Genomic DNA, 27,691 nt, shown 5'->3' with positions numbered 1-27,691 from the left:
TTTCCTATCACAAACATGTTTCACTTTTATAATCAGAAAAATCAACCTTTTGCTTTAAAAGGCTTTTCCAACCACTTGTGACTATTTAGATTAAAATTAAATTAAAAATCAGTATCTTAGCTTTACTAGCCACATACTAAGTGCTCAAAAGCCACATGTGTCTCCTGGCTATTGTACTGGAGATCACAGATACTGAACTTTTCATCGTTGTGGGACATTCTCTCACACAACTGAGCCAGAGGCCCTACCTTCAAGAGCTACTTGTAATCCACTATTAACAACCACTCCCTCCACAAATAGCTGCCGCATGTGTTCACACTGTCCCCTGCTGCCACAAGAGGCATTTCCAGTTCATTGTTTAAGCCCCTGGTATGGTGGCTTCTCTTTGCTAAGCCACTTCTCTCCCACTTTACAGACAGGAATAAATAAAACGCAGTACCTTCTGCTCTACATTTCTCCCTAGATTTCCCATCAGAACCTCCCTCTCAGGAAGCTGCTCAGTGTCTTAGGGGAGCTATTGGTCTAAGACACCAAATAGTAACTGTCCTTTTTATTTTTTTGGTGTTCTCCGCAAGGTTGGAAGTTGCTGCAGGATGTCAGTCACAGCAGGGATTAATTCATCTTCATGAACATTTATATGAAAATGGAAATAGTCAGTATGGCTTGATGCCCATATTTAAGCCTGCCAAATTTTGGCTGCTATGTGTGGTCTAGACTAGTTTAAATTTCCCGGCCAGATAAGATTAGATTCTTTGGCTCCAAAAAATGTCAAGCAAGTATTAATTTGGGATTTGTATGAAGGAAGGTTTTATTTATTGAAACATAACACCATGTCTTTCCCCACCACCCACCTGTCCCACTACAATAAAAACATGAAGGTAAGGCAGGCTACAGTCAGTCCCTACCCTAGGGACTTGTGTGGTCTTAGGAGTACTTCTTCCTATGAAATAATTTTATACATAAAGGTTAGATATACAAACCACCAGCAAAGCCAGTTAAGCTATAATGTACTGGAGCATAATACTACCCAGTATTGATTCCAAGATGTTGGTGCTAATAGAGTCCTATTACATTGTGCAGAGTGTAACTGGACCAATAGACAAGAATAAATGCATGGAGGCAGATCTGGAAGAGGAAAGAGATATGCAGACAGCTCCATAGGGAACTTCCCAGAGTTCTTTGAATGGGCCATGCCCTCTCACCTCCAGGCCATGGTAGTTCAAGTTCTTTGGCTTCCATGTCCTCAGCTTAAGTCCTGCTCATCCTGCAAATCTAGGCTTAATTGTCCCTTTCTCAGAGACAACTACCTTTCACTCAAAATGTTAAGTCCTGCTAGCTACTCCCAGAATGCCCTGATTTCAGAGAGGGCAACCAAGATGGAAACCACTATGTATCTTCTACGGACTAGAGTCAGAAGTGATAACCCAATCCTCTTCCCATTTTCCATTCATTAGAATAGGAAGTCCAGCCCACACAAAAGGAAAGGAGAATTAAGGTCTATTTCTTTCTCTGTTTTTTTTTGTTTTTTAGACAGAGTCTTGCTCTGACACCCAGGCTGGAGTGCAGTGGCATGATCTGAGCTCACTTCTGCCTTCCTGGTTCAAGCACTTCTGCCTCAGCCTCCAGAGTAGCTAGAATGACAGGTGTGTGCTACACACCCGGCTAATTTTTGTATTTTTAGTAGAGAAGTGTTTCACCATGTTGGCCAGGCTGGTCTGAAACTCCTGACCTCAAGTGATCTGCCCGCCTCGGCCTCCCAAAGTGCTGGGATTACAGGCGTGAGCCACCACGCCCAGCCATATTTCTTGAGGAGAGAAATGTCAAATAATTTTTCAACGTATTTTTAAACCAACATTTTTAAACTGGTGAAGTTTTCCTTTGACCTCTGCGTTTCTTTCCCATTTTCTACATCCTAAAGTACAAGTTGGCTACCTCTCCGCAGTGCTCATTGCTCAAGAAATCTGACTCTGTGAAAACTCCTATTTCTTCTTCCTTCCCTTCCTTGAAAGAAACCAATCTAGCCAACTGTATGCGTTTTCTCACTTCCCATTCAATTCATAGTAACTTTCCCTCCACCACCCCAGAAACCTGGTCTTTCTACTGAAGGACAGTTGTGAGTCACATAATGCTGGGAATACATTCTGAGAAATGTGCCTTTAGGCAACTTAATCATAGCGCTAACATCATAGAGTATACTTACACAAAAATAGATGCTATAGCCTACTACACACCTAGGCTACGTGGTGTATAGCCTATTGCTCCTTGGCTATAAACCTGTATAGTGTGTTACTGTTATGAATGCTGTAGGCAACTGTAACACAATGGTAAGTAGAAAAGGTACAGTAGAAATACAGTATGAAAGAGAAAAGATGGTCCACCTGCATAGGGCACTTGTCATAATGGAGTTTGTAGGACTAGAAGTTACTCCGGCTAAGTCAGTAAGCTTAGGTTTGCTTACTTTCACCCTGTACCTTCTCCGAGAATCCACTCTACACACAACACCTTGGCTAGACCTAATGGTGTTTTTGTCACCCCCTTGCTGGCAGCAATCACCACCCTACCCTAGAATCCCATTCCCCAAGATGAACTTCAGAAGCCTGGCACCTCACCCGTGCTACAGCACCCATCATGCAAACCCCAGGGCACTATGCTCCAGGCACATGGCTGGGTGCTGAGGATATAGTGACAGGCCAGGCTCGGTCCTTCTTATATGTGCAGACATATGGATGGTCTTAATTTTCCCACTAGTAAAATAAGAAGATATAGCCAAGATCAGCAGTTACCAAGCTGTGGCCCTTAGCACACAGGTTCTGTAATTTGCTGGGGGAAGCTGGAACCCAGTGTGGGGGCCTCACCTAATCTTAGCTGCCACATCTCTCTTGTGAATGGTGTGTGTGTAAGATTACATTAGAAGAAACGGTTTCTGCTGCTAAAATTAGTTGTAAATCCATTAGGATAGATTTAGATTCCCTCCAGTTCTGGCATGTTGTGGATCCAGAATAACATAGGTTGTCATTGCCTTTCCTTTTACTTAGTTTATTTCTAATAGTATAATTTTATTTATTTTATTTTATTTTGAGATAGAGTCTCACTTTGTTTCCCTAGTCTGGAGTTCAGTGGCATGATCTGGGCGCACTGCAACCTCCACCTCTCAAGCACTTCTCTCACCTCAGCCTCCAAAGCAGCTGAGAGTACAGGTGCGAGCCACCACAACTGACTAATTTTTTGTATTTTTAGTAGAGATGGGATTTACCATGATGGCCAGGCTGGTCTCGAACTTCTGACCTCAAGTGATCCGACCACCTCGGCCTCCCAAAGTGTTGGGATTACAGGCATGAGCCACCACACCCAGCCTCTAATAGTATAATTTTAAAATAGGAATTGGTGGTAGAGATTTATGTTCATCTCTTATTAAAATATTTTCACATAGAAGAACTTTAAATGGCCTGTAATAACAATATAATTTTTTTCATTTGATTTGTTCAGCTTCAGAGGATGTAATAATAGGGAAGACTTTCAAGTAAAGCTCTAAGCCAAGTTCTGTAGAAAATGTTTATGTATTACCTCATTTAATCTGCACACAATTCCATGAGATACATACTGTTTTTATCTTCATTATAAAGAGGAAGATAATCAGACATGGAGATGAAATAACTTGTCCAGTGTCACACGACTCTGTGGAGCCAGGAATTGAGCACATACAGTGTGATTCCAAAACTCAGATACAGCCTTTCCTAGACCATTCTGGCTGCTATAACAAAACACGTCTGGCTGGGTAATTTACAAACAACAGAAATGTATTGCTCACTGTTCTGGAGGCTGGGAAGTCCAACATCAAGGTGCTAGCAAATTTTGTCTCCAATAAGGGCTTGCTCTCTGCCTCAAAGATGGCACTTTCTGACTGCATTCTCACATGGCAGAAGGGCAAGGAAGCCTCTTCAGGTCTCTCTTATCAGGACACTCATCCCATTTATGAGGGTAAGACCTTCAGGAATTAATCATTTCCCAAAAGACTCCACCTCTTAATACTATTACAGTGGACATTAGGTTCCAGCATGACTTTTGGAAGACACCAACATTCAAATTATAGCATGGTATCTCCTGAGGAAACTAATTTGAGGTGGATTTTTGCCCAGAGACGTACTTAACTAGATTCTGATGATCTACACCAGCTAGATGATTTCCAAGGGCCTCCAGGTCCACGAGCCCAGCTCTCTCCCTCTCTCAGCAGTGTGTGGCTCTGGGACCATAGTCAAGTCACTTTAGATACCTGAGCTCATGAAATACACAGTGCACATAGTTGAGAGACCTAGGTGAAATAGCAGTAAGAAGCCAATCCTACTAGGTGCTGGTGTAGCTCAAAACATACAACCACTGCCCTCAAGGAATTTAATGACTGTGGATCAGAAGATCCAAACCTAAAGTCAACAGAGCCAGCCAGGTAACAAATACCAACTAACAGACAAGTAGCAAGAAATAGGAAGCTGTGGGTCAACCACCATGCAGTTCCAGCTACTGGTTTCAGGGTGGGCACAGAGGCCCAGTGCTTCCAGACTGAAAGAATTTGGAACTCTAATATTTTAGGTGAATTGTCCAGAATTTTAAATGGTGGCAACTACTTAGGACAGTTCTTGTATCTTATTTTATTTTTTAAATCTACAGGCCTAACAAACCCCTTCTGGGAGTACAGTTTGCTTAGGGACCCACCATCTGTTTGTAGTCATGCTTTATACAGGGCCTATGGTAGGCAGGAGAGGTTCTGACCCATTACAACCTGGCAACACATCCACAATGCCCACATTGAGAGGGTGATTTTTAGTTTTCTCTTGTCCTGAAAGCCCACAACTTTCAAGCATATAAAGCAAAGTGTTTGAGTGTGGGCTTGGGGGAAGCGTATACAGGGTTTCAGTGAAGACAAGACAGCGGTCATTTGATTGGGTTGATGTCAGCTTCACCCCATGCTGCTGCCTACTGGATCACCAATGCTGGCCTACAGTGACTATATTGCCACAGGCACCAAGAGACAGAGCATGGCTATTCCTTTGTCACTGGCTTCACTTGACCCAACCAGTGTCATCGCCAGTTGGCATTTAGGTCACTGACCCTGTCGCAGCCAGGCCAAGACTGTAAGCAGCTGTTGTTATTGTATGTGCCTTCTGCAAACACTAGAGCCTACAGAAACCACACTGCGCAGCACCTCTGCTCTGGGAAACGGGTGGAAAGGACCCGAGTGCTCACAGCACATGTGGAAGGCATTTCATCTTATGCATCTTTGGAAAATGTTGGCAAATACACAGGAATCAAAAAAGTTGTTAGGCCATATCCACATCCAGCTTTAATGTTACGGCCTACTGATTGAAGGAAGACTTTTCATTAAGGTTGGCACTCTTGCCCATATCTAAATTCCATTTTTATTTCAAGGTTTCTATTGTGGTTTCCTCTTTCTTTGGAACTCACTCTTTCCCTGGTGGCTACGACAGCCTTTGTATGTATACTGCAGAGGAATCTCCACAGATGCTCAGCTGATGTGGTTTTCCCCTTGGTGTCACTGGTGTAAGATATTGGAGTTATAATAGGTTCTCAGACATAGTTACTCTATTTTGCTTTTGGTTGCTAGCACAACGGTACTTGGCATTTTGCATTAAAAGAAGGAGATTATTCTAAATGGAAGAATTCTCATTTGTATTTCTAATACTGACAGTGATAACAGAGGGAATTGAATTAGTTGGGCATGGATGGATGTTTTCTTGGAGACACACACACACACACACAAGCACCCACATGAATGTGCACTAATGCTTGTTTTTCCCAATAAAGCTTCACATCTTTCAAAACTCCTTCTATGAGAATTTTTGTTTCATCTTGCTAATGGACTTATGTATAAAAATCTTCTTCCTTGAAGCTTTTGAATTATTTCTCTAAAATGAATAGCTATGGGTTTTCTTATTCTCATTTTTTTTAATTGTGGCAAAATACACATAAGGAAATTTCCGATCTTAACTTTTTTTGTTTTTGAGACAGAGTCTCACTCTGTTGCCAGGCTGGAGTGCAGTGAGCAGATCTCAGCTCACCACAACCTCCGCCTCCTGGGTTCAAGTAATTCTTCTGCCTCAGCCTCCCAAGTAGCTGGGATTACAGGCACGTGCCAGCACCTCCAGCTAATTTTTGTATTTTTTAGTAGAGACGGGATTTCACCATGTTGGCCAGAATGGTCTCGATCTTTTGACCACACAATCTGCCTGCCTCGGCCTCCCAAAGTGCTGGGATTACAGCTGTGAGCCACCGTGCCCGGCTGATCTTAACTGTTTTAAATGTACAGTTCAGTGGCATTAAATTCACTCACACTGTTGCGCAATCATTACCAACCTCTAGCTTCACGCTCCGTATCTTGGTACCTATGGCTTTTGTTTTTGTTGCTGTTTCCTCACATATGAATCAGGTCTTTAGAATTTGCATATGAGACCAGGATAGGGAACAAAAGTTATGTGAAGTAAAAGGATATCTTGCTTTATTTGTCTTGAACTGAACCAGTGCTGCTACCAATTTTTGAGGCATTACACAATTTCCCTCTTATGTTGAGAGCAGATCACAGTGTGCCCTGCATTGCTAAAAGCGCTAGGAGCCCTAACAAGTAAAAATGCTTTTGGCTTATTAAGCACATTTCCTTTATGTAAAATCGATACTGTCTTCATGGATCATTCACCAAGAGTCTGAGAATAAGGAAACAGGTGGACTTTTCTCTTTCCAGACTCTGAAAGTCAAAGTAGGCACGTAGAGTTCACTCCACTCTTGTTTTAGAAGTGTCTTCCTACTGATGTGACATCACCGTTCTCCCAAGACAGAAGACTGAGCTATTTATATATGAAATAAATATTGGACTATTTATTGCCAGGTCAATTTTGGAAAGGCAGCTTGGGGATTCATTTATAACCACATGGGTTAAAACTAGAGTCTCACTGGTGTGTATTTTTTAGTAGAGACGGGATTTCACCATGACGGGTATTGGCATGGTGCAGCGCGAGGTCAGCAAACCTTCCTGAAAAGGCCCCGATGCTAAATGCTGGTCTCTGTCATAGTGGCTCAGGTCTGCCATGGAAGGGCAGAAGCAGCCACAGGCGTTCATCCATAAGTGGGTGTGGCTTGTTCCAATAAAACTTGTTTATGGACATAGAAATTTGAATTTCATGAACTGTCATTTTCTGGTCCCTGATCTAGAAGAAAAACAGGATTCTGAGGCCTGTTGATAAGATCCAAATGACATCCTGGTTTAAATTCTCACTTTGCCAGGTATCAACCATGTAACCCTGGGCAACTCACTAACCTCTCCAAGTTTCAGTTCCTCTAGAGGGGCATAATGGCCACCCCATAGACCTGAGAGTTCATGACAGTCGGGCACAAAGTGGTATGAGCGCCTGAGGCTCTGAGGAGACCAAATTTCTCTCTGTGAGAGCTTGAAAACATGTTTCAATAGGTGGTAGTCAAACTTCTAGAAAGAGATCTCATTGTATTAAAAGGAAAATTTTAGTTTGTTTCATGTTTATTTACTCTATCAAAATAACACTTCATTGTTTATTTACTCTATCAAAATAACACTTCATTCCTACCAAAGGAGTGAGACTGCTTAGAAACTACAGACTTTGAGCTGGGTGCAGTGGCTCACACCTATAATCTCAGCGCTTTAGGAGGTCATGGAGGGCGGATCACCTGAGGTTGGGAGTTCAAGCCTGACCAACCTCGAGAAACCCCATCTCTACTAAAAATACAAAATCAGCTGGGCGTGGTGGTGCATGCCTGTAATCCCAGCTACTCGGCAGGCTGAGGCAGGAGAATTGCTTGAATCCAGGAGGCGGAGGCTACAGTGAGCCAAGATGGCACCATTGCACTCCAGCCTGGGCAACAAGAGTGAAACTCCAGCTCAAAAAAAAAAGAAACTACAGACTTCCTAAATTACAGGCCCACTGAGGAAGCACATTCCCATATGTTTTCATCGGACACACAATAGAGGTCTTATTGAGCAATGGCAAGTTCTGTCCTGTGGTGAATTCAGCTAGACTGAACGGCTTCTATGGAATCCTTTGTTTTCCCAGGGGAGGTAAATTCTTCCTTTGGGGACCCATGCCCTGAAAGTTCAGATACCCTCACCAAAAAGACAAACCATTTGTTCAGAATTTCTTGAATGTCATTAAGAGTTTGACCCATTACATTTCTCTCCGAATAAATAAAACTCTGGTGCCTGCAAACTAACCTGGAGTTTCCGGAACTCTCTGCTCCACTGGCTAGTGCCTGCCCCCCCACTCCTGATGGAAAGGCCGCATGACAGAAGCAAATGGGAGAATTTTTTCCCCTGCCCTCCCACATCAGCCTTTAAGGAGCTGCACAACCCCACAGCGGAGCATTGGGCCATGCTGAAATCTGTTTGGTTCCTCAAAGCGGGTGGGTGCACTCAGTCACCCTTTACTCATCCCAGAAAATGGGGCAGCAGAAGCACCTGCCAGAAACCAATCCAGCTGTGCTGATAAATGCTGGGTGTGAGAGGGAGGGAGCCAGACCCCCACCAGCTGTGCAGACCTCCATGGAAGCTCTGGAGAAGCTGGGCAAGCAAAGAAGAAAAGGAGTGTGGAGCAGCAGCCGAATGTCAGAGATCTCAGTGTCATGTTGAGCAGAATCACAGGTTCCTTTGATCACAGGTAGCCTCACTCTGAGCAGAAATCTGGTTGGATCCCCTGTCCCATCCATGCACCAGCGAGGCGGACTGGGGTGGGAAGGATATGGTAGCTGGATCCACAGAGCAAGGCAGGGTGCTAAAAAAGCACAGAGTTGCAGAATGAGGGGGTGGGCTGCAGGGCTCTGGGGAGGGGATCAGGAGACATGCAGTGACCACAAACGGTTCTGATGAATGCTCCTGCTTTCACAGTGCACCTCAAGGTGGCCACCAGGCATCCGTAACCCATCTCCTGTGGTTAAATGAAAGAACTTTAATAATGTGCAGCTCTGTCTTTATAAGAAACAATGTAAATCAGGAGACTGAATATGTTTACATAAAGTGACTTATTTTTAATGTTTGTAGGGTTTGGGGGGAAAAAAAGCAGTTTGATCCTTGTATCGGTATGAATAAATATTCTCCGTGGGTGGCGAATGTGTGTTTATCTAGCCAGACATATGTATACGTGCACTTGGGAGCCTGCACGTATGTGCACACATTCACACACACACCCCCTGCCAGCATGGACACGCCCTCCGTGTCAGTAATGTGGGCTGTTGTTTAGGAACAGAATTAATCAAATAAATATTGTTCTGTGTGGTTTTGGGACGTCTGGCCTGCCTTGTTTCTATTTTTGTTTCGTTTGGCTTATTTGCCACCTACATTCCTAAAAGAGCAGAAAGAACATTTCTAATTCCTGTGTGCTAGTTGGATCCTGTGTATACTTAGAGTTGGAGAAATTTTTTTTTAAATATTTTTTAGCCTGGCTGCCCTGCCTGCTCTGACTGCCTTAGAAGAATTCAGACTTCGGGATGCTAGCAAAGGAAGACAGCAGCCCTGGCTGGGGTCCTCCTGGGAACCGTCCCGCCAGCCGAGTCCCTGCTCCTATGGCCCGTGCTGATGTGGTACCGACTCAGAGAGACTGAACTGAAGCAGCACCTGTAGATATGAATGTAGTTATTTTCAGCACAATGTCTTGGAATACAAAGGACTGGTTGGGAAGATGGGTTTTCACATTTCAACCTTGGCCAGGGTAGTTACTACTTATGTGACCATGGCTAAGGTATTTAACCTCCGTGACCTCTCTAAAATCAGGATGACACCACTCACCCCATAAGATTGATGTAAGAACCGAATGAAATGGTGTCCAGTACGGAGCACAGTGTCTGGCACACAGAAAAGGTGCAGGGAATGAGAAAAACCACTCCATTCGGAACACAAGACACATTAATTAACTATGGCTTTCTTATCACTGCCCCATCTTGTTCACTCTCTCTTGTGACCTGGCACTGCTTCATTCATTCATTTGCTTATTTCTCAAGTTATTCACACCAATAAAGCCTAGTTCCAAAATAAATTTAAGGTGGCTGATGTCAGCCCCTACTGGAATTCTCTCTCCCAGATGCTATGAAACAGACACTACAACATTACAAAAAAATAGTTTTTAAAAAAATGTTTTGACCTCATGCCTGAACCTCACCTAAGGAATCTGCCCTTGACTCCCGGTTCCTTCACCCTCCTCTGAAAAGAAGCTTCCAGGCAGGAAGCCCCACCAGCTTGACCACTGCAGAAAAGCTTTGAGGGCAAGAATAAAGTGCCCTGAGCCTAGCAGGAGGGTGTGGCAGGGAGATTCTCCCCAAGGGCTCCCAGGGATCCCTGACCTGCAGCAGTCCCTCCACAGCCTCACAGAAACAGCTGGAGATGGTCCAGGAAAGCAGCCTGAGCAGCCTTGGACTCACCCTCCTCACTCTGCACTGTGGATGCAACTGAGTGCTCCTTAGAAAGTCATGCCCCACGAGGCCCCACCTGTGGGGTTACCTGCCTGTCCGCTGGAGTCAGGGTGGGAGGGGTCCTTTCCCTGGAGTTGCCAAGGCATTTGGAAAAAGGCCAGTGTTATTTCCTCTGATACATACAGCTATTTGGATTCTAGAAAGCGAAAAGAGAAACACCACGGGAAGTGGGGAGCCAGCCTCGTTTGGACAGCTGTGGTCGCAACAGCAACACAGTGGCCCCCCGTGCCTGAGGCCAGGCAAGAGCTGGCCTGCTGCCATTCCAACCTTCCACAGTTCCCGCTTTCCCACATGGACCTGGCTGGAGAGTTGTTTGGGATGTTTTGTATTTGCTTGTTTGTTTTTTTCTTTTTTTCTCTTCACTCTTTTTCTGGGGATTTCCCTGCAGCAAGCAGCCTGATGTTTTTCCTGGGTCTTCCTTGAAGCAAGACACTCCCTTCAAAGCAGAACTGCACCTGCCTTCCTCCCCCCACCCCCACCCCCCTGTCTGAAGGAGTGCCGGCTGCCAGGGCAAATTCTTAGCAACCTGCCCTGGGGCCCTGCTGGGATCCTCTTTCTCTCTGTCCTCACACCCAGAGTTCTGTTCCCTTTCTGGGAATTGCTCTGTCTCCAAACTATGTGGCTTGTAAGCTTCACCCACACCTAAGCAGGGCTGGGAAAGAGGAACTGGAGTGCTCTGGACAAAACAAGGAAATGGGGCTCTCCATGCAGAAGGAACAAGCATGCAAAAATGCAGTTATACACAGAAGCAACATGAGTGCGAGCATCTACAGCCGCAGACGGGACAAGCCTGCAAAGATGCAGGCATACACAGAAGCAACGTGCATGCGAACATCTACAGTCGCAGACGGGACAAGGGTGCAAAGATGCAGGCATACACAGAGGCAACGTGCATGCGAACATCTACAGTCGCAGACGGGGCCTTCTACAGGAAGCCTCCACAAATGCTCACTGCTACTTTACTACTCCACAGTCTGCTGAGGACAAGGTCTACATGTGAAGCAGCTGACCCAGGGGCGCAGCAGGATCAGAAACAGTCATGGGAGTAAGGCAATGCCACCACCACCTGCCTTCCTGGGTCCCTAGCTGTTGGGGAACTAACACAACCCGGAGCAGTGGATGCTGACCGGGTGCACCAAGAACTTCAGTCTGGGACACCTCGGGCCAGAGTGCAGAGCTGCTCAGTGGAGCCTGTTCCCCTCCCTTGGAGTATGCTTCAAGACCTCATGAGGATGTTTAAGATTTCTCCCTTTGCTCGACAACTTGCAAAGATGCAGTGCAAAGATGCAGGCATACACAGAAGCAACGTGCCTGGAAGCATCTACAGCCGCAGACGGGACAAGCGTGCAGAGATGCAGGCATACACAAAAGCAGCATGCGTTCGAGCATCTACAGCCGCAGATGGGGACGAGCGTGCAAAGATGCAGGCATACACAGAAGCAATTTGCGTGCGAGCATCTACAGCCGCAGACGGGGGCGGGAGGCAGATCTAGAAATCCTTGCAAGTCATGGGAAGTTGAGGACTTTATCTGGTAGGAAATGGAGATGCAGGAAAACAGTTTTATTCCTCACTGGATCTTCAGCAGTACCTTTCTAGACAGTGCTGTTGATGACACCAGCGGGGATTAGAGAGTGGTGCTTCTGGGCCTTGGTGCACGCTGATCATGTGGCTGTTACCTCTAGGACCACAAGCAGCATGGTGCCATGGGAAATTCTGAGCCTTTCAACCTGAACAATTCAGAGAGAACAGTGGTTTTGATTTTTTTTTTTTTTTTTTTTTTTCTTTTTTGAGACAGAGTCTGGTTCTGTTGCCCAGGCTGGAGTGCAGTGGCACGTTCTTGGCTTGGCACAACCTCGGCCTCCGGAGTTCAAGCAATTCTCCTGCCTCCCGAGTAGCTGGGACTACAGGCATGCGCCATCACATCCAGCTAATTTTTTGTGTATTAGTAGAGACAGGGTTTCATGTTAGCCAGGATGGTTTGGATCACCTGACCTCATGATCCTTCCACCTCAGTCTCCCAAAGTGTTGGGATTACAGGCGTGAGCCACCATGCTGAGCCTGGTTTTGATTTTGATCATCAAATGCCTTAGCACAATACCACTGTCTCTTTTGGTTCTTTTGGGGTTCTGGGGAGCCCTTAGCTCCCCTAAGAGGACGTTTCTCCAAGGTTCTTGGTCTCCTGCTCTCTCAAGAATGAGAGAGGGGACCAGGTATGCTCACAAAGTAAATACTGGACCCCAAACAGTGTTGTAGAGGAGTGATTTTATTTAGGTAGAGAAAGAGAAAAAAGAAGAGAGAGAACTTCCACGAGAAACAGAGAGGTAGGGAGGGAGGGGGGTCCAAACATGAAGTTTGAAGGGGTGTGGAAGAAGGGGACTTTTAACCTGGGAGGAACCCCCACCTTCTCCAACACCCCTGGCCAATGAAAGGAGTTCCTTAGAACTTCTGCTGCAGTGATTGACTTTTGACCCTTTCCCTCACCCGCGAAAATTAAAACAGAGACGGTTAAATCTCCGGGATGGAGAGAGATGGGAGGGGGGCATGGCGCTGGGAAGTTTTTGCCCTTAAAACTACGCCCCCTGGTGGACCCGGAAAGAGAACACATTCCTTCAATTCCACAGCCCCTGAAAGCACACCTGCCCTTGCCTGGGATTCTTTGACAGCAGTATCACAATGCCTCCCATAGTGCCGCGATGCTAGAAGAAACCTCACTGAATCCTGTCCGTCTGCAGTCCGGGATGATTTCACATGGGCCCACGCGGTGTAGCTGAGAACCCCAGGATCCCTTGCCGATGCTGGCTCATTTTCTTCGGTCTCATCCTCATCACTCCTCCAGGAAGACTACCCAGTCCAGAGGGACTTGCTTTTGCTCTAAGTGGGTTAGATCTTGAGATAAGGAAATAGCAAAATATTGGTGTAACAGTGACTGTGGAGAGATGGGCTGAGGGAAGTGAGTGTTGGCAGGAGCTGAGGACCCTGTTGGGAAGTGGGGAAGACTTGGCATAGACTTCCACAGCACAGCTGCTTGGAACGGAGGCAGGAAGGGCAGGGAAAAGCCTTGAGAGAGGGAATTTGCAGGATGGACAAGGCTCTCAATCCACACCCTCCGCAGAAGAAACAAATGAAATATGGCTACAATCTGGAGATTTTTAAGTCTCTAAGAAGTGGAATTTGTGAGATAAAAGGCATCAAGAAAGCCCTCTTTCTGACCTGGCCTCTACCCACAGAGGGCGGTAACCTTGCTGTGGGGAATGAAACTCTTCCCAGTTGGAGGGTTTTGATGCTGCCCCCCCCAAGCCCAGCCAGAAATGTGGCCCCTGTACTTCTGCTGCAGTTCAAGCCACTTTCCCAGCTCTATCCCTGTCTGCGTGGAGACGGGGCTGACGGCAGGCCACAGGGCCAAGCTCCGGCTCGGGGCTGGCAGCTGGGACTGAGGCTGCACTGCTGATGCATGGGCCAGGAGGCACTTTGTGAAACGAGTGACACCCTCTGACGGCCTTTTCCCGTGGACTCGCCGTGTTCCTCACATGCCTTTTGATCAATGTCACATTTGATTTTACCTTTAAAAGGTATTGATGAAGCTGCATTATTGTTGAGTCTCCCCTACATTTTGTTCCATTTCCATTACTTCGGTGGTGTGTGTGTGTGTGTGTGTGTGTGTGTATCCATGTGCACAGGTGTGCTGGATTAGAGGAGAGCCCTATTTCCTTTAGATACATGAACTCCTCCCTCTAGTAGCCACCATTAAACATCCAGTGACTTAAAATAGGCAGTGAGAAGTACACCGTGTCATGTCAGACGTGGCCCTGAGGGAGGCGCACTTCTCACTACCCTGCTTAAGCCCTCAGCTGTTTAATGCTGGCTGTCCTTGGGGAGGAGTTTCTGGCACCGAGTGTTGTCCGCTCCTTCCGCGCACAGAGCCTTCTGTGTCTCCTCGTGCTCCCTTTCTCCCTTGATTATTTTTTGTTTGGAGTATTTCTTCCTCCCCCTTTCTCCTTCTTGTGTCTCAGAATCATCAGGAAGCTGGTGATTAAAAGACATGGGTTTGGAAACACTGCTATGGCCGCTCTTCTACCCCTTATATTACAACAGAAACAAGAAGTGTCACTCCTTGTCTTTTAATCCTCTCTCAAGCAGAGTAATGAAAATAGTGTTTGCTTGTTTTTGTTTCTGAGTCCACTAAATCTTGACTCTTACACTGACTAGCCGTGTGAACTTGAGCAAGTTACTTGAAATCCCGGAGCTTCTTTTCCTCATCTCTAAATTAGAAAGACCAATGCCTGCTTCACAGAGCTGTGAGAGAGTGCACGAAGTCTAAGTGCTTTCACCATCGTAGGTATGCAATCCGTGTTTGCTTCCACCTCTCGTTTTACTTGGGTCCGCAGACCTAATAAGTGTTCCTCTTCATTGGATTTCAGTTTAATTAAATATTTTTTAAGCACCTAGTATGTGCCAGGTCTTGAGCACCAGGCTCCACGCAAATACAAGGTAGGGTTCCTCTCTTAGAGAGCAGCCTGGTGCCGAAACCAGGAATGTGATAAACAGTCACAGAACAGCGTGAAAGGTGCCATTGGCACTGAGGGAATCTAGAAAAGGAGCACCTAGGATTTTTGGGGGACAGGGTGGGAGGGTAGAAGAAGGTGTCCCTAAGGAGCTGAGTGCTGGTCAAGAGCGTTACAGGGTGTTGGCCACAGGAGAAGGGTGTCCTGGGAAGAGAGGAGCATGTGTATGGAAATTGCTGTGGGTTCTGTGGGAGACAAGGAGCATCGGGCACTGATGGGGGATGAGGTTGAGTGCCTGAAAAGAGTCCAGATTAGGAAGAACATTGTTACAGTGGAGACGTGGTTTGAAAACTATCGAAAGCCATTACAGGAGTTTAGGAGCCCCAAAGATTTTACCTGCAGCATGCCAAGCCCACTCTAAGAAATCCTTGTGTTTCTTGTTTGTTTTCTTGTTTTGTTTTGTTTTGAGATGGAATCTTGCTCTGTTGCCCAGGCTAAAGTGCAATGGTGCAGTCTTGGCTCACTGCAACCTCCACCTCCTGGGTTCAAGGGATTCTCCTGCCTCAGCCTCCTGAGTAGCTGGGATTACAGGTACCCACCTCCACGCCTGGCTAACTTTTATAATTTTTTTAGTAGAGGTGGAGTTTCGCCTGTTGGCCAGGCTGGTCTCGAGCTCCTGACCTCGTGATCTGCCTGCCTCAGCCTCTCAAACTGCTAGGATTACAGGTGTGAGCCGGCAGAAATTACCACCCATCAGAAATTCTTGTTTACACAAATTGCCCCTTTCGAATCGATGTGAAGTCAGAGAGCCCACAGGCCAGCAGTCCTGGTTCTGCCACTAATTAGTTTTGTCACATTAGGGAACTCACTTACTCTCTGATGGTCTGAGTTGCCACATTGTTGAAATTAAAGTGTTGGAGTAGGTGACACCCATGTTTCCTCCCAGCTGTAACAACAGCCTGTGACTCTGTGACGATGTCACTGCTTTTTGGAGCTTGTTTCATAATTCCTAGAGATAACTTATTTAAATTGCTATGCAAGCATGATGACTGACACCTGGTAAACATCAAGTGTTCTTTATATGTTCCACATGAACATTAGATATTGAAATGTACGAGGACGTAGTGCAGTAAACTGAGAGCATTGATTTCTTCGTAGTCTTGGCTAAGCTGGAGAGTATTTGTGTGACTTGGAGTAAGTCATTTTACTTCTCTGGATCATTATTTCCTACCCTTCACTAACTGCCAGTTATAAAAATGGGTACCCTGAGAGATTGGAGTAAGATTTCACTCTTAGAGTTCACGGGGAAGTTTGTTCAATGGCTATCAAAAACTTCTTGTAATTGCTAACAAGTACATAAAGAAGATTTAAACTTAAAAAGTGTTTAGATCAGAACAAAAAAAAATTGAGTATCTTATGTAAAAGACAGGCTGATTCCATCCACCCCCACCATCCCCACAAAAACTAGGCAAATGTCATTTTAACTTCATTTCTAAAACGAAATATGATTTCAGTTTGGAGTCTCTGCCTACTTTCCTTTTTGTTGTTTTTTAAATAACTGGATCCTGTTTTCTTAGGGAAAAATTCATGCATATCAAAAATATCTAAAACTTCAGACTATGCAATGGACAAAAATATTAGAAATAGAAAACATACATAATTTTATTCATCTGAAGATAAATTTATCATGTTGGACCCATATTTTGTTTATATTTTTCCCAAAATAACTGGATCAAACCATATATCCTGTTATGCAATGAACAAAATATCCATCACACATTAACATACAACAAAATGTGAAGGTTATTCTCAGATTCAGGCAAAAATGAAATGAGTTCCAATGTGATGTCATGCAAATGTGTGGCAAGAAAGGAGCTGAAGATTGTATCTTAAAGGATGTCAAAATTTGCCAGGCAGAGAAGGGCAGAAAACATTTACCAGATATAAGAAAGAAACCACTAGAAACTGGCCAGTTGGAGATCTGGAGAAGTGTAGTTGGCCTGGCTGGTGTGGTGAGTGGGAGGGAATTCAACAGGAGTTGTGCAGGGGGTGGTGGGACCTCTTTCTTTGCCAGGCTTCAGAGGATGGAATTTGTTTTGCTGATGGTGGAGAACTAGGGACTTGATAGAATCAATTACTGCTTTATTTTAAAACAATTGAAACTGACCACAACCAAGATTCTACTCTACTTCTCTGCTAAGAACACATTTTGAAAAATTCAGGTGTTTTTAAAAATCTTCATAGACAAGCCAAGCACAGTCTCCGGAACTTCTCAGAAGATTCTCATCACGTCTGTGGAAATCTTTTAATGCACGTTTTGGAGTTCTTGAGTGACCCGCCTTAATTCATAGGGTATTCAGTAATTCCAGCAATGGCAAATTTATCATAAAGAGCACCCCGATAGAAGATGTTTTGCCCACACTCTTGGAGAGGAAGGAATGTGTTTGGCCCTGCTGGATGCCAGCGGGAGGGCTCTGATGAAGAAAGCGATGGAACCTAGCCTTGGCCATTTGTTTATTTAAAGAAGTTGTTTTTTTAAACAGCTCATTGGCTCCACCCAGTGGACAAGTGCTAGAATACTGCTTTCAGAGCCTGTTGCGACGCTTCAAAAGATGGCTCCAACTCAAATGTCTTTCCTGCAGTTTCTGATTTGCTATTTCAACCATTCATTCCTTTTGCAAATTTAAGAGGCATCCCAGGAAACGGTTTTTATTCCTGCATCTCAGTGTCCTTGAATAAGTCCCTGTCCTCTCTGAAACTTATTCTGCTGCTCTACAAAAAAAAAAAGAATTGTGTATTCGTAAGAATATCTTCAAGACGTTAACCTACAATTACATGGTGTAGTAGAAAGAGCCAGGCTTTGCAGTCAGATAGACCTGAGTTTAAACTCTAGGCCTGCAACTTTCTATATGACCTGGTAAGTACTCTCCTTCCCTGAGCGTTTTTCCTTCTCAATACAGTAAGATGGCAAATCTTATTTCACAAAGTATAATATCTGCAGAGGAGTAGACGCCAAGACTGGCCAACAGCAGGCTTCTGTTTAACAAAAACAGCTGTTCCTGTTGAGCATTCTGCACCTTATCCATTTACCTTGAGCAAATAGCTTCTGCTCTGAAACTGGGATTCTTCCTCTGTCCAGTGGAGATCATAGTTCCCTGTCTTCGAGTTATACAAATCCAATGGTATAACCACTCCAAAGCACCAGGCACCTTATAGGTACTTAACAGTTGCTAGCTTCTTTCTTTCCAAAAGTACTGACCTGTTGCAGATAATTAAGTTATACAGCTAAAATTGCGTTTATCCCATGAACACACTTTCTCTCTCCCTCCTTCTCTTTCTGTCCCTCTCTTCTCTCAGACACACACATGCATGCACGTGTTGCATTCCCATCTTATTTCCTCCATCTCTTTCATCAAAAGTTAGGCCAAAAGCCAGGTGCAGTGGTTCATGCCTGTAATCCCAGCACTTTGGGAGGCCAAAGTGGGTGGATTCCTTGAGCTCAGGAATCTGAGACCAACCAGGGCAATGTGGTGAAACCCCATCTACACAACAAACTTTAAAAGTAGCCAGGCATGGTGGCATGTGCCTATACTCCGCAGCTACTCAGGAGGCTGAGGTGGGTGGATAGCTTGAACCCGAGTGGTTGAGGCTGCAGTGAGCTGTTCCCAGTGCACTCAAGCCTGGGCAAGAGCAAGACCCTGTCAAAAAATTAAAAATTAAAAATAATTATATATACACATATATATGTAACTGCCTGTATTTGATAATTATAGAGATGCAAAAGTGCCTAGATTCTGCCCTGTCTGTTGTTATTTCTCTAGCCAGCACATTTGTGTGGTTTTCGAATGGAAAGCTTCTCTGGACACCTGGGCACTCCCATGCTCAGGCTCCTTTTTCCCGATGTTTCCTATTATATAAGGTGTGGCAGTCCATGTCAGTATGCAAGAGATGTAGCAGCTGCAGCCAGCTTTGCAGCAGGTGGAACTTGGAAGGCGATCATTCATCTAATTAAAATGACATTCAACTTGTCTCCCCAAGATGCTAAATGGCACAGGGCTCATTACTAGCCTGCTCCTCAGACCATCCTTGGAGATGAAAGAGGCGCCACTACCCTGGCACAGTGCCAGGGGCGAGGGATACAAAGATGAAAGCACATGGGGTGATTCAATGAGTGCTTCTTTTTCCTGGCGTTTAGTAGCTCTCAGTCTAGCAGGGCCAACAGATATGCCCAGAGCCCCAGCACACACACACACACACACACACACACACAGATGTGCAAATCCATACACTGCATAGAAGAATCAATGTGTGCACAGGAGGAGAGAGTGGCTACCTCCACAGCGAGTGGGACAGGAGTGTGGAAAGGTCTCCCGACAGGTAGAAGTCACCTTACCTGAGTTGGAAAAATGAATGGCAATTTGATAAGTGAAGAGGGGCAGGCACAGGATGTGGTAGGAGCATGGGACTCAACCTGTGCAGAGCCCCAGGGAAAGATAACGGATGGCTCATTCGGGATCCATAAATACCTAAAGAGCCAGGCAGGTGATGTGTGTCAGACACTTTGGTGTATCATTCATTTCTATTTTTAAAAATGTCCTCCTTCCAGCATACCCCCTTAAGTTATCCATTATTTTTCCATCTTTGATTGAAACTTAGCTTAAGAGAAATCTTTCCCTACTTGAAGAAAACTAGCGGTTCAAATCCATTTACTGGATCAGTTTGTAAGTGACACGTGGATCCTGTGGGAGAGTCAGGTGTGGGTGGCAGGGACTGGGACAAACTGGAGAGCAAGTTCTGCTGAAGAAGGCAGCCATTCTTCAACTCCAGCTGTTCAAAAGCTCCCAATCTTGCAATTTCTAAGAAAAAGCAAGCAAACTGGATTTTGATAAAAGAGTCAAATTTTTAAACAGTGCCTTAATGAAAAAAACAGTCTGCAGACCAAACAGAACATATCCTCATGCTAAGCCTTAGTCATGGACTGCGCTTGTGACCCTTCATTTATAGGCTCCAGAGATTCCAAGAGCATTTTCGGGATCCTTCATCAAATTGTTGCTCTGCTTATGGTTTTTCCTAACCATCCCTTTCCCCTTGCTTTCCAGAAAGAGATGACGAGCAGGATGTGTCACTGATGTTCCACCTCACCCTCTGGAAGAAAGGAAAGCGGTTTCCTTCTTGAGCCCTGCGTGGGCGGGAAGTGGACCGCCCTGGCTGAAATGACACACCTACTTCCAGGAGCTGCAGAGGTGGAGACAAGCGGTGACTCCTGAGAGACATTCCCCACTCACTCTGTGTGCTCTTAACCTTCTGAGTGCTGCTAGCCCAGACCCGTGGACCATGCAGACCACAGCTTGGAAGAAGGACCAGCCCCTTGACCCTTCTGGCTAGAAGGTATCTGAGAGGAAGCCTCTGCACTCCCACACAGGGCATCGTTCTGCCTATGACCTGCCGCCTAAGCTTTACTGGAATTCAGGTTTTGGGACTGGGATGCTTGTTTGTATTTTTCCACTTATCTGTCTTATCAGCTGGCCGACTTCTCTGTGATTGGTTTTCTAAGTGCCAGGTGAATTTTGGACCTCTGGATGTGCAGCGAGTTTTTATGCAATACGCCTTCCTTGCAGGTCTCTAAGAGCTCCTGCTCTGATGCTATGATTTAACACTATGCAGGACCGTGGAGCTCAGAGAGACCTGAACCCCTACCCCCCGCACCCACCTACTCTCCCTGCCATAGCTTCCATAGCATTTCCCTAATAAGTAGTTTTATCAGGGACACGCCATGGGGTGGCTCGTCTCTGCCCCAAACAGGGTCTTCACATTGTAACTCCAGGGAAGAGACTGGTTACTAGCATAAAGCTGACAAGTTACCACGTCACCTGATCAGAATGTATTTTTTATAACCACCATCATTCCTTGTCTCTTCAGTTGAAGAGATTCTTTCCCGTTTCCCAAGAGAGAGAAATAAAAGTCCTAAATGACTGAGAATGATCAGCAAGAGCTTTGGGCCTGATTACTACAGCGTTTGTTCTTTATTAAAGGGCAGGGAGTCACAGCTGTCTCTACATAACACTAACATTTCAGTGAAAAAACAAAAGTACAATTGGTTATTTGGTACATGTAGATTTAACACCCAGACGGCTGACTTGTAACCTTCCCCACTGGCCTTCTGAGCATTTAAACCCAGCCAATGTTCTCTCCCTACTCCACGCTCTCCCCTCCTCTGCCATGTTATGTTATGGCACAAAATTAATTTCTGCCCCTGTGATTGTGCCACGGTTGCCAAGGTGACAGTGGAGCCGGAGCTAACTTCCTTCTTTCATCCTTTCCAATTTTTCTATTCCAGAAGACAGTCAGAATAACGCATTCTGTACTCATCCTGCCTTTGGAAACCAATGAGTTTTCGTTGATGAAATGTTGCCTTCTCTGATTCATTCACAAAACTGTGCTGGTTCTGACCGCCTGTGATGAGGGGGTCATAATACTTCCAGTGATCTTTTGAATTTAGCAAAATGTTTGCTGGTGGAGGGAAGTAGATAAGAATGTACTAGTGTATGTTAATGTAATAATGATTAAACCATAACTAAACAACTCTGATTTTGTTTCATTATACATGTGTTAAAGCCTTCTGTGGCTGCCACAAAAGCCTAGAGTCATGAAATCTTTGTCCAGGCTGAGAAAAGGCTGCCTCTATGGGTACAGTGGCATTCACTGTTGCCCTGACCAAGCCAGCTGAACCTTGCTTCGTGTCTCGTAAAGGTCATCTCATGGAATCCAGTTGCTGCTACCTCACCATGTTGCTGTGCCCTGGTCAACAATAAACATACTTTTCTCTCCCTTCCTAAATAATTTGGAGAGGACAAGATAGGCCACGTTTTTTTCCCCCGCATCACTTTTGGCTGAAAGAATATCTGACCATCATAGAGATCCAGGAACAGAGACAAGAGCCCCTAATTCCCAGCCTGTGCAATATGCATTGACCAGATGGGAATGCAGAGCAGTGGGACAGAGAGGTGGCTCTGGAACCCAGGACCCAGAGGGACACTACAGCAGTGCACCATGGAACGCCACAGGATTTTTGCATTTAAAAAGTTGAATATGTTCCTGCATTTCAACAAGGTATAATCAAGCAGGAGGCTGGAATCTGGAGACCTCTGTGATTCATTCTTTTTAAGGTTATTTTCTATTAATTGTACAAATGAAATTTCCACTCAATTTAAAAATCCAAATGTCTTTAAGCTTCTTGGAACAGTTTTATCCTGCTTATATTGTTAATTGCACTAATCAACTCTTCTAGGGTAAATTCTGGCAAACTACTCTTTTTTTTTTTTTTTAAATTGCAGAATGTTCCCGTTCCCACAGAACTTTGGCAAATTCTGAAGAGAATCTCTGCAGTCAATTTTTATCGCTTTGGCTTGGCTGCATCTAACTGTTCATCTCTGTGATAAATAGAGCTTCAGCCCTCTGAGTCAGAGACTGACAACTCTCTTTCTTCTTCCTAACCTGGCCTACTCTCCTTTTTCTACATTTTTTTTCTTTTTTTTGAGATGGAATCTTACTATGTCACCAGGCTGGAGTGCAGTGGCTTCATCTTGACTCACTGCAACCTCCACCTTGCAGGTTCAAGGGATTCCTCTGCCTCAGCCATCCGAGTAGCTGGGAGTACAGGCACTTGCCACCATGCTGGGTAGTTTTCTGTATTTTAGTAGAGATGAGGTTTCACCATGACGGCGAGGATGGTCTCAATCTCCTGACCTCGTGATCCACCTGCCTTGGCCTCCCAAAGTGCTGGGATTACATGCATAAGCCACCTGCCTGGTCTCTACTTTTGTTTTAGTTTTGGGAAATTTTAAAGTAAAAGTTTCAAAGTTGAAAGATTATAGTGAGTTACCCTTATGTCCTTCAGTGCATCAGTTGTTAACATTTTGCCTTCTTTTCTTTCTTTTTTTTTTTTTTTAAGAGAAAGGGTCTCTCCCTATGTTACCCAAGCTGGCCTTGAACCCCTTGTCTCAAGCAATCCTTCCGCCTTAGCTCCTGCCCAGCCAGGACTCTGGCTTGTGCCACCACGCCTGCCTCCCATTTTCTTTCTCACTGTAAATACACATTCTTATTCTTGAATCATCTGAAGATAAGTTGTAGGCATCATGAAAACGTAAAGTACTTAATCATGTTCTTCCTTTTAATAAGAACATTGTCCTATAAATCTACATTATTTTCACACCCATGAAATTAAACACTGCTACTGTATAAATCGAATATGTGATCCGTATTCAAAATTCTCCATTTGTCCTCAAAATATCCTTTATAGCTGTTTATTTTATTATCCAGGATCCAATCAAGAATTATGTGTATTTGTCGTTCTCTTTTGTTTCCTTTAATTGATTAGCGTTCCCCTTTTGTGCGTGTCTGAGTGGTGGGGTGGTATTTGTGTATGATGTTGGTTGGGGTGTCTGTGTGTGTACACATTATTAAAGAGTTCAGGTAAGTTTGTGGAATGTCCCACAGTCTAGACTTTTTTACTGATTGTTGCCTCATTACGAGATACAGGTTAAATTTTTTTTCCAAGACTACTACATATGAGATGTTGTTTCCTTCCTAACGCTTCCCATCAGGAGGCACATAATGTCTACTTGTCTCTTTTCTGATATTAAGACTGATCAGGTGTTGTCTGCCTGATCCAGTCATTATCAAGTTCCATAATTATTAAGCTCTGAAATTTAGTACACATACATTTTTAGAGCATGAGGCTGTGCATACATACATTGATTTCTTAATGTTCTCAAGGAGGTCAGGGATCCCCAAAATATGATGACCATTGCAGTCAGATGATATAGCAGTAGCAAAGAATTCATCCCTTTCCATATAACAGGAGGGAGGAGAAGAAGGACGTTTCCGTGTGCAGGCAATATGTGACTGCGTGGGCAGGTGGGAATTTGTACGGTCCCTGTAGCCAGAGGTGAAATAGTCAACCCTTTTATTTTTTCTCCAATCCTCAATGACCTCCCATTTGGACCCATAGTTTATTTATAGAGAGCACACACTCTATACCTGTCAGTTGGTTTTTGGGGGAAAACCCTTAGATAGTACAATGGGTTGTGACCCTCCAAAGGACCACAAGTACATAAACAGATACAAAGTATTTGTGTGGTATTAAAATTTCATGGCGATGGTACAAGGAAGAGATGACTAGGAAGAAAATGTCTTAAATGGGATAATTGGGAAATACTGATCTAGAGTCATTTCCTGCTTCATAAGTTGTTCATTTTTTCTTCCCTGGGTATTTTCTCATTTCTAAAGGTGCAGAGTCTCAGAGCCAGGTTAAGTGGGAAAAACTTAAAGGATTTCTTTTTTCTTTTTTCTTTATTTATTTATTTATTTTTGAGATGGAGTCTTACTCTGTCTCCCAGGCTGCAGTGTAGTGGCACAATCTCGGCTCACTGCAACCTCCATCTCCCTCATTTAAGTGATTCTTCTGCCTCACCTCCATAGCAGCTGGGACTACAGGTGTGCACTACCACGCCTGGTTAATTTTTGCATTTTTTAGTAGAGATGGGGTTTCACCATATTGGCCAGGCTGGTCTCAAACTCCTCACCTCGTGATCCACCCACCTCATGATCCACCCGCCTCAGCCTTCCAAAGTGTTAGGGTTACAGGCATGAGCCACCGCACCCAGCTGAGAGATTTCTTAATCCCTTCCTTTTATCTCTCAAACCATGCCAGTAACATCTCCAGTGAAAAAAAAAAATCTATTCTCCTCTCACAGATCTTCAGGCATGGACATTCTACAGCATTTTTTGATATAACCAATCCACTGAACACTCCACAACATCTTGAGTTCCATTCAACTCAAGCTGAAATATTATCTTTGAGTTTCAGTATATCTTTTCTAGTGTCCCACTTTTAGAAAGTTCCAAAGATGATATCTAATAGGATAAGTGAAAATATAATGAATCAGAGCTTTATTTGCATATCTACGAAACATCTGAAGGCTATTTCCAACGTACGTCAGCCTCCTTTTCCTTCCACTTCTCCCAGGATGGTGTCCTCTGCAATCTTGTTGCTCCATTGTTGACCATTGAAGTAGCTCAATGTGAAACCTTCCCAAAGCTCTCCACATCACTCTGTGTTATGAATGTGACCAGCAGTGAACATGAAGAGAACTTATTTCATGGCTTCTCCAAACTGCCTTGTATCTTTGCTAAGTCCTGACCTGCTTTTTGTACATTATGGGTTTTCTATTTTAATCACCATGAAAAATTCTTTACCACATTCAATCGTTTTGGTTTATCTGCCTTACTTCTTACCTTTAACATCCCTGTTAAAGATTACACTGTTGTTTGTTTTTTTAAACCATCCCTTTAATTGGCAAAACATTAAGGGACTTGAATAGAATTACTCTTATCTTTTCATGCCGATTTATGCCAAGCCATCATTCTGCTCATTAATGGAAGCACATTGCTTCTCATAGTCTCTCAAACTTGTGTCCTTTCCATACCCCATGAGTGTCACACTGCGAGAAAAACAAAAAACACTGTAGGAAAAGTATGGCCATCATCTTTGAAGAAATCTGTACCAAGGCACAATCACTAAAAGGCGTTGGAGGCATCACTTGGTTAACACTGTCATTCTTGATCTGATGATTTTGAACCTTGAAGAAATTGGTGATTCTCTCCTAGAATTAGACAAAATGTGTTTGGAAATAGTGATTGTTTTCCTGCTTTAAGAAGTATATTAACAAAAAGCTTTTATAACAGGCTGTTTCCCTCTGGACAGGTATTAATTCTGAGTAAGAATTTTTTCAGTGACTACATAAGGATTTCTGTAACTTATGAATGAAGAGTCCATTTCTAATCAAATAATTAAGCTGTTTGACTAGCTTCTAGTGATCTGATTTCAGAGTTTTCCTTTACCTTTTTTACATCCATCAGAAAAAGAAATGTTTACTATATTTTTAGTTCCATTTATGATTGTATTAAGGGTTTGACTATAAGGAAAACTAACAAATCAATTAGAAAAGCAACATAAAACTAAAGGATATTTATGAAATCAGTTATATGTGAGCTTGGGTATTCAAATGTCGCAAATAAAAGGCATAAATCCATTATCTAGTCTGTCTTTTTTTTAATGCTTGGTTTATTTCTTTTAATGAATAGGTTGTCTTGCAATGGTCCTGGAACAGGTAAATAGAAGGAAAACTGTTAATTCTACAGAAACTAATTCAGAGTTAATTTGAAAACACACGGGTGGCTGGCAAGATGGCCGAATAGGAACAGCTCCAGTCTGCAGCTCCCAGCAAGATAAACACAGAAGGCAGGTGATTTCTGCATTTCCAACTGAGGTATCCAGCTCATCTCATTGGGACTGGTTAAACAGTGGGTGCAGCCCACGAAAGGTCAGCCAAAGCAGGGTGAGGCGTTGCCTCACCTGGGAAGCACAAAGGGTTGGGGAACGCCTTCCCCTAGCCAAGGGAAGCCATGAGAGACCATGCTGTGAGGAATGGTGCATTCTGGCCCACATACTGTGCTTTTCCCATGGTCTTTGCAACCCACAGACCAGGAGATTCCCTCGGGTGCCTATGCCACCAGGGCCCTGGGTTTCAAGCACAAAGCTGGGTAGCCATTTGGGCAGACACCAAGCTAGCTGCAATATTTTTTTTCATACCCCAGTGGCACCTGGAATGCTAGTGAGATAGAGCTGTTCACTTCCCTGGAAAGGTGGCTGAAGCCAGGGAGCCAAGTTGTCTAGCTCAGCGGATCCTACCCCATGGAGCCCAGCAAGCTAAGATCCACTGGCCTGAAATTCTCACTGCCAGCACAGCAGTCTGAAGTCAACCAGGGATGCTTGAACTTGGTGGGGGGAGGGGCATCTGCCACTACTGAGGCTTGAGTAGGTGGTTTTCCCCTCACAGTGGAAACAAAGCCTCCAGGAAGTTTGAACTGGGTGGAGCCCACCGCAGCTCACCAAAGCCACTGTAGCCAGACTGCATCTCTAGATTCCTTTTCTCTGGGAGAAGCAGCTGTGAAAGAAAGGTAGCAGCTCCAGTGAGGGGCTTATATGGGACAGAGCACCTGGGCGACAGGGTGGCTGTGGGTGGAGCTGCAGCAGACTTAAACATTCCTGCCTGCCAGCTCTGAAGAGAGCAGTAGATCTTCCAGCACAGTGCTCAAGCTCTGCTAAGGGACAGAGCTCTGCCTCTGTAAGCAGGTCCTGACCCCTGTGCCTCTTGACTGGGAGACACCTCCCAGCAGGGGTCAACAGACACCTCATACAGAAGAGCTCTGGCTGGCATCTGCTGGGTGCCCCTCTGGGACAAAGCTTCCAAGGAACCAGCAGCAATCTTTGTTGTTCTGCAGCCTCCACTGGTGATACCCAGGCAAACAGGGTCTGGAGTGAACCTCCAGCAAACTCCAGCAGACTGAAGCACAGGGGCCTGACTGTTAGAAGAAAACTAACAAACAGAAAGGAATAACATCAACATCAATAAAAAGGATGTCTGCACATAAACCCCATCTGAAGGTCACCAGCATCAAAGACCAAAGGTAGATAAATCCACGAAGATGAGGAAAAACAAGCACAAAAAGACCGAAAATTCCAGAAACAAAAATGCCTCTTCTTCTTTAAAGGATCACAACTCCTCACCAGCAGGGGAACAAAACTGGACAGAGAATGAGTTTGATAAATTAACTGAAGTAGGCTTCAGAATGT

At 44.6% G+C, this 27,691-nt stretch overlaps 1 protein-coding gene across 2 annotated transcripts in view; it reads left to right on the top strand.

Moving 5' to 3' along the window:
• The window catches only part of MOB3B (MOB kinase activator 3B), a 216,397-nt gene extending 190,310 nt beyond the window's left edge, over positions 1-26,087 (top strand). For both annotated transcript variants that reach the window (XM_078370411.1, XM_035307422.3), the window contains one exon: positions 20,094-26,087. In XM_078370411.1, coding sequence (XP_078226537.1) covers positions 20,094-20,123 — 30 coding nt within the window. In that variant the 3' untranslated portion in view covers positions 20,124-26,087. The remainder of the gene's footprint in view (positions 1-20,093) is intronic.
• Positions 26,088-27,691: the final 1,604 nt, after the last annotated feature.

The sequence above is a fragment of the Callithrix jacchus genome, chromosome 1, assembly GCF_049354715.1.
Source record: "Callithrix jacchus isolate 240 chromosome 1, calJac240_pri, whole genome shotgun sequence".
Lineage (NCBI taxonomy): Eukaryota > Metazoa > Chordata > Mammalia > Primates > Cebidae > Callithrix > Callithrix jacchus.
This window is presented reverse-complemented; position numbering and strand designations above follow the sequence as displayed.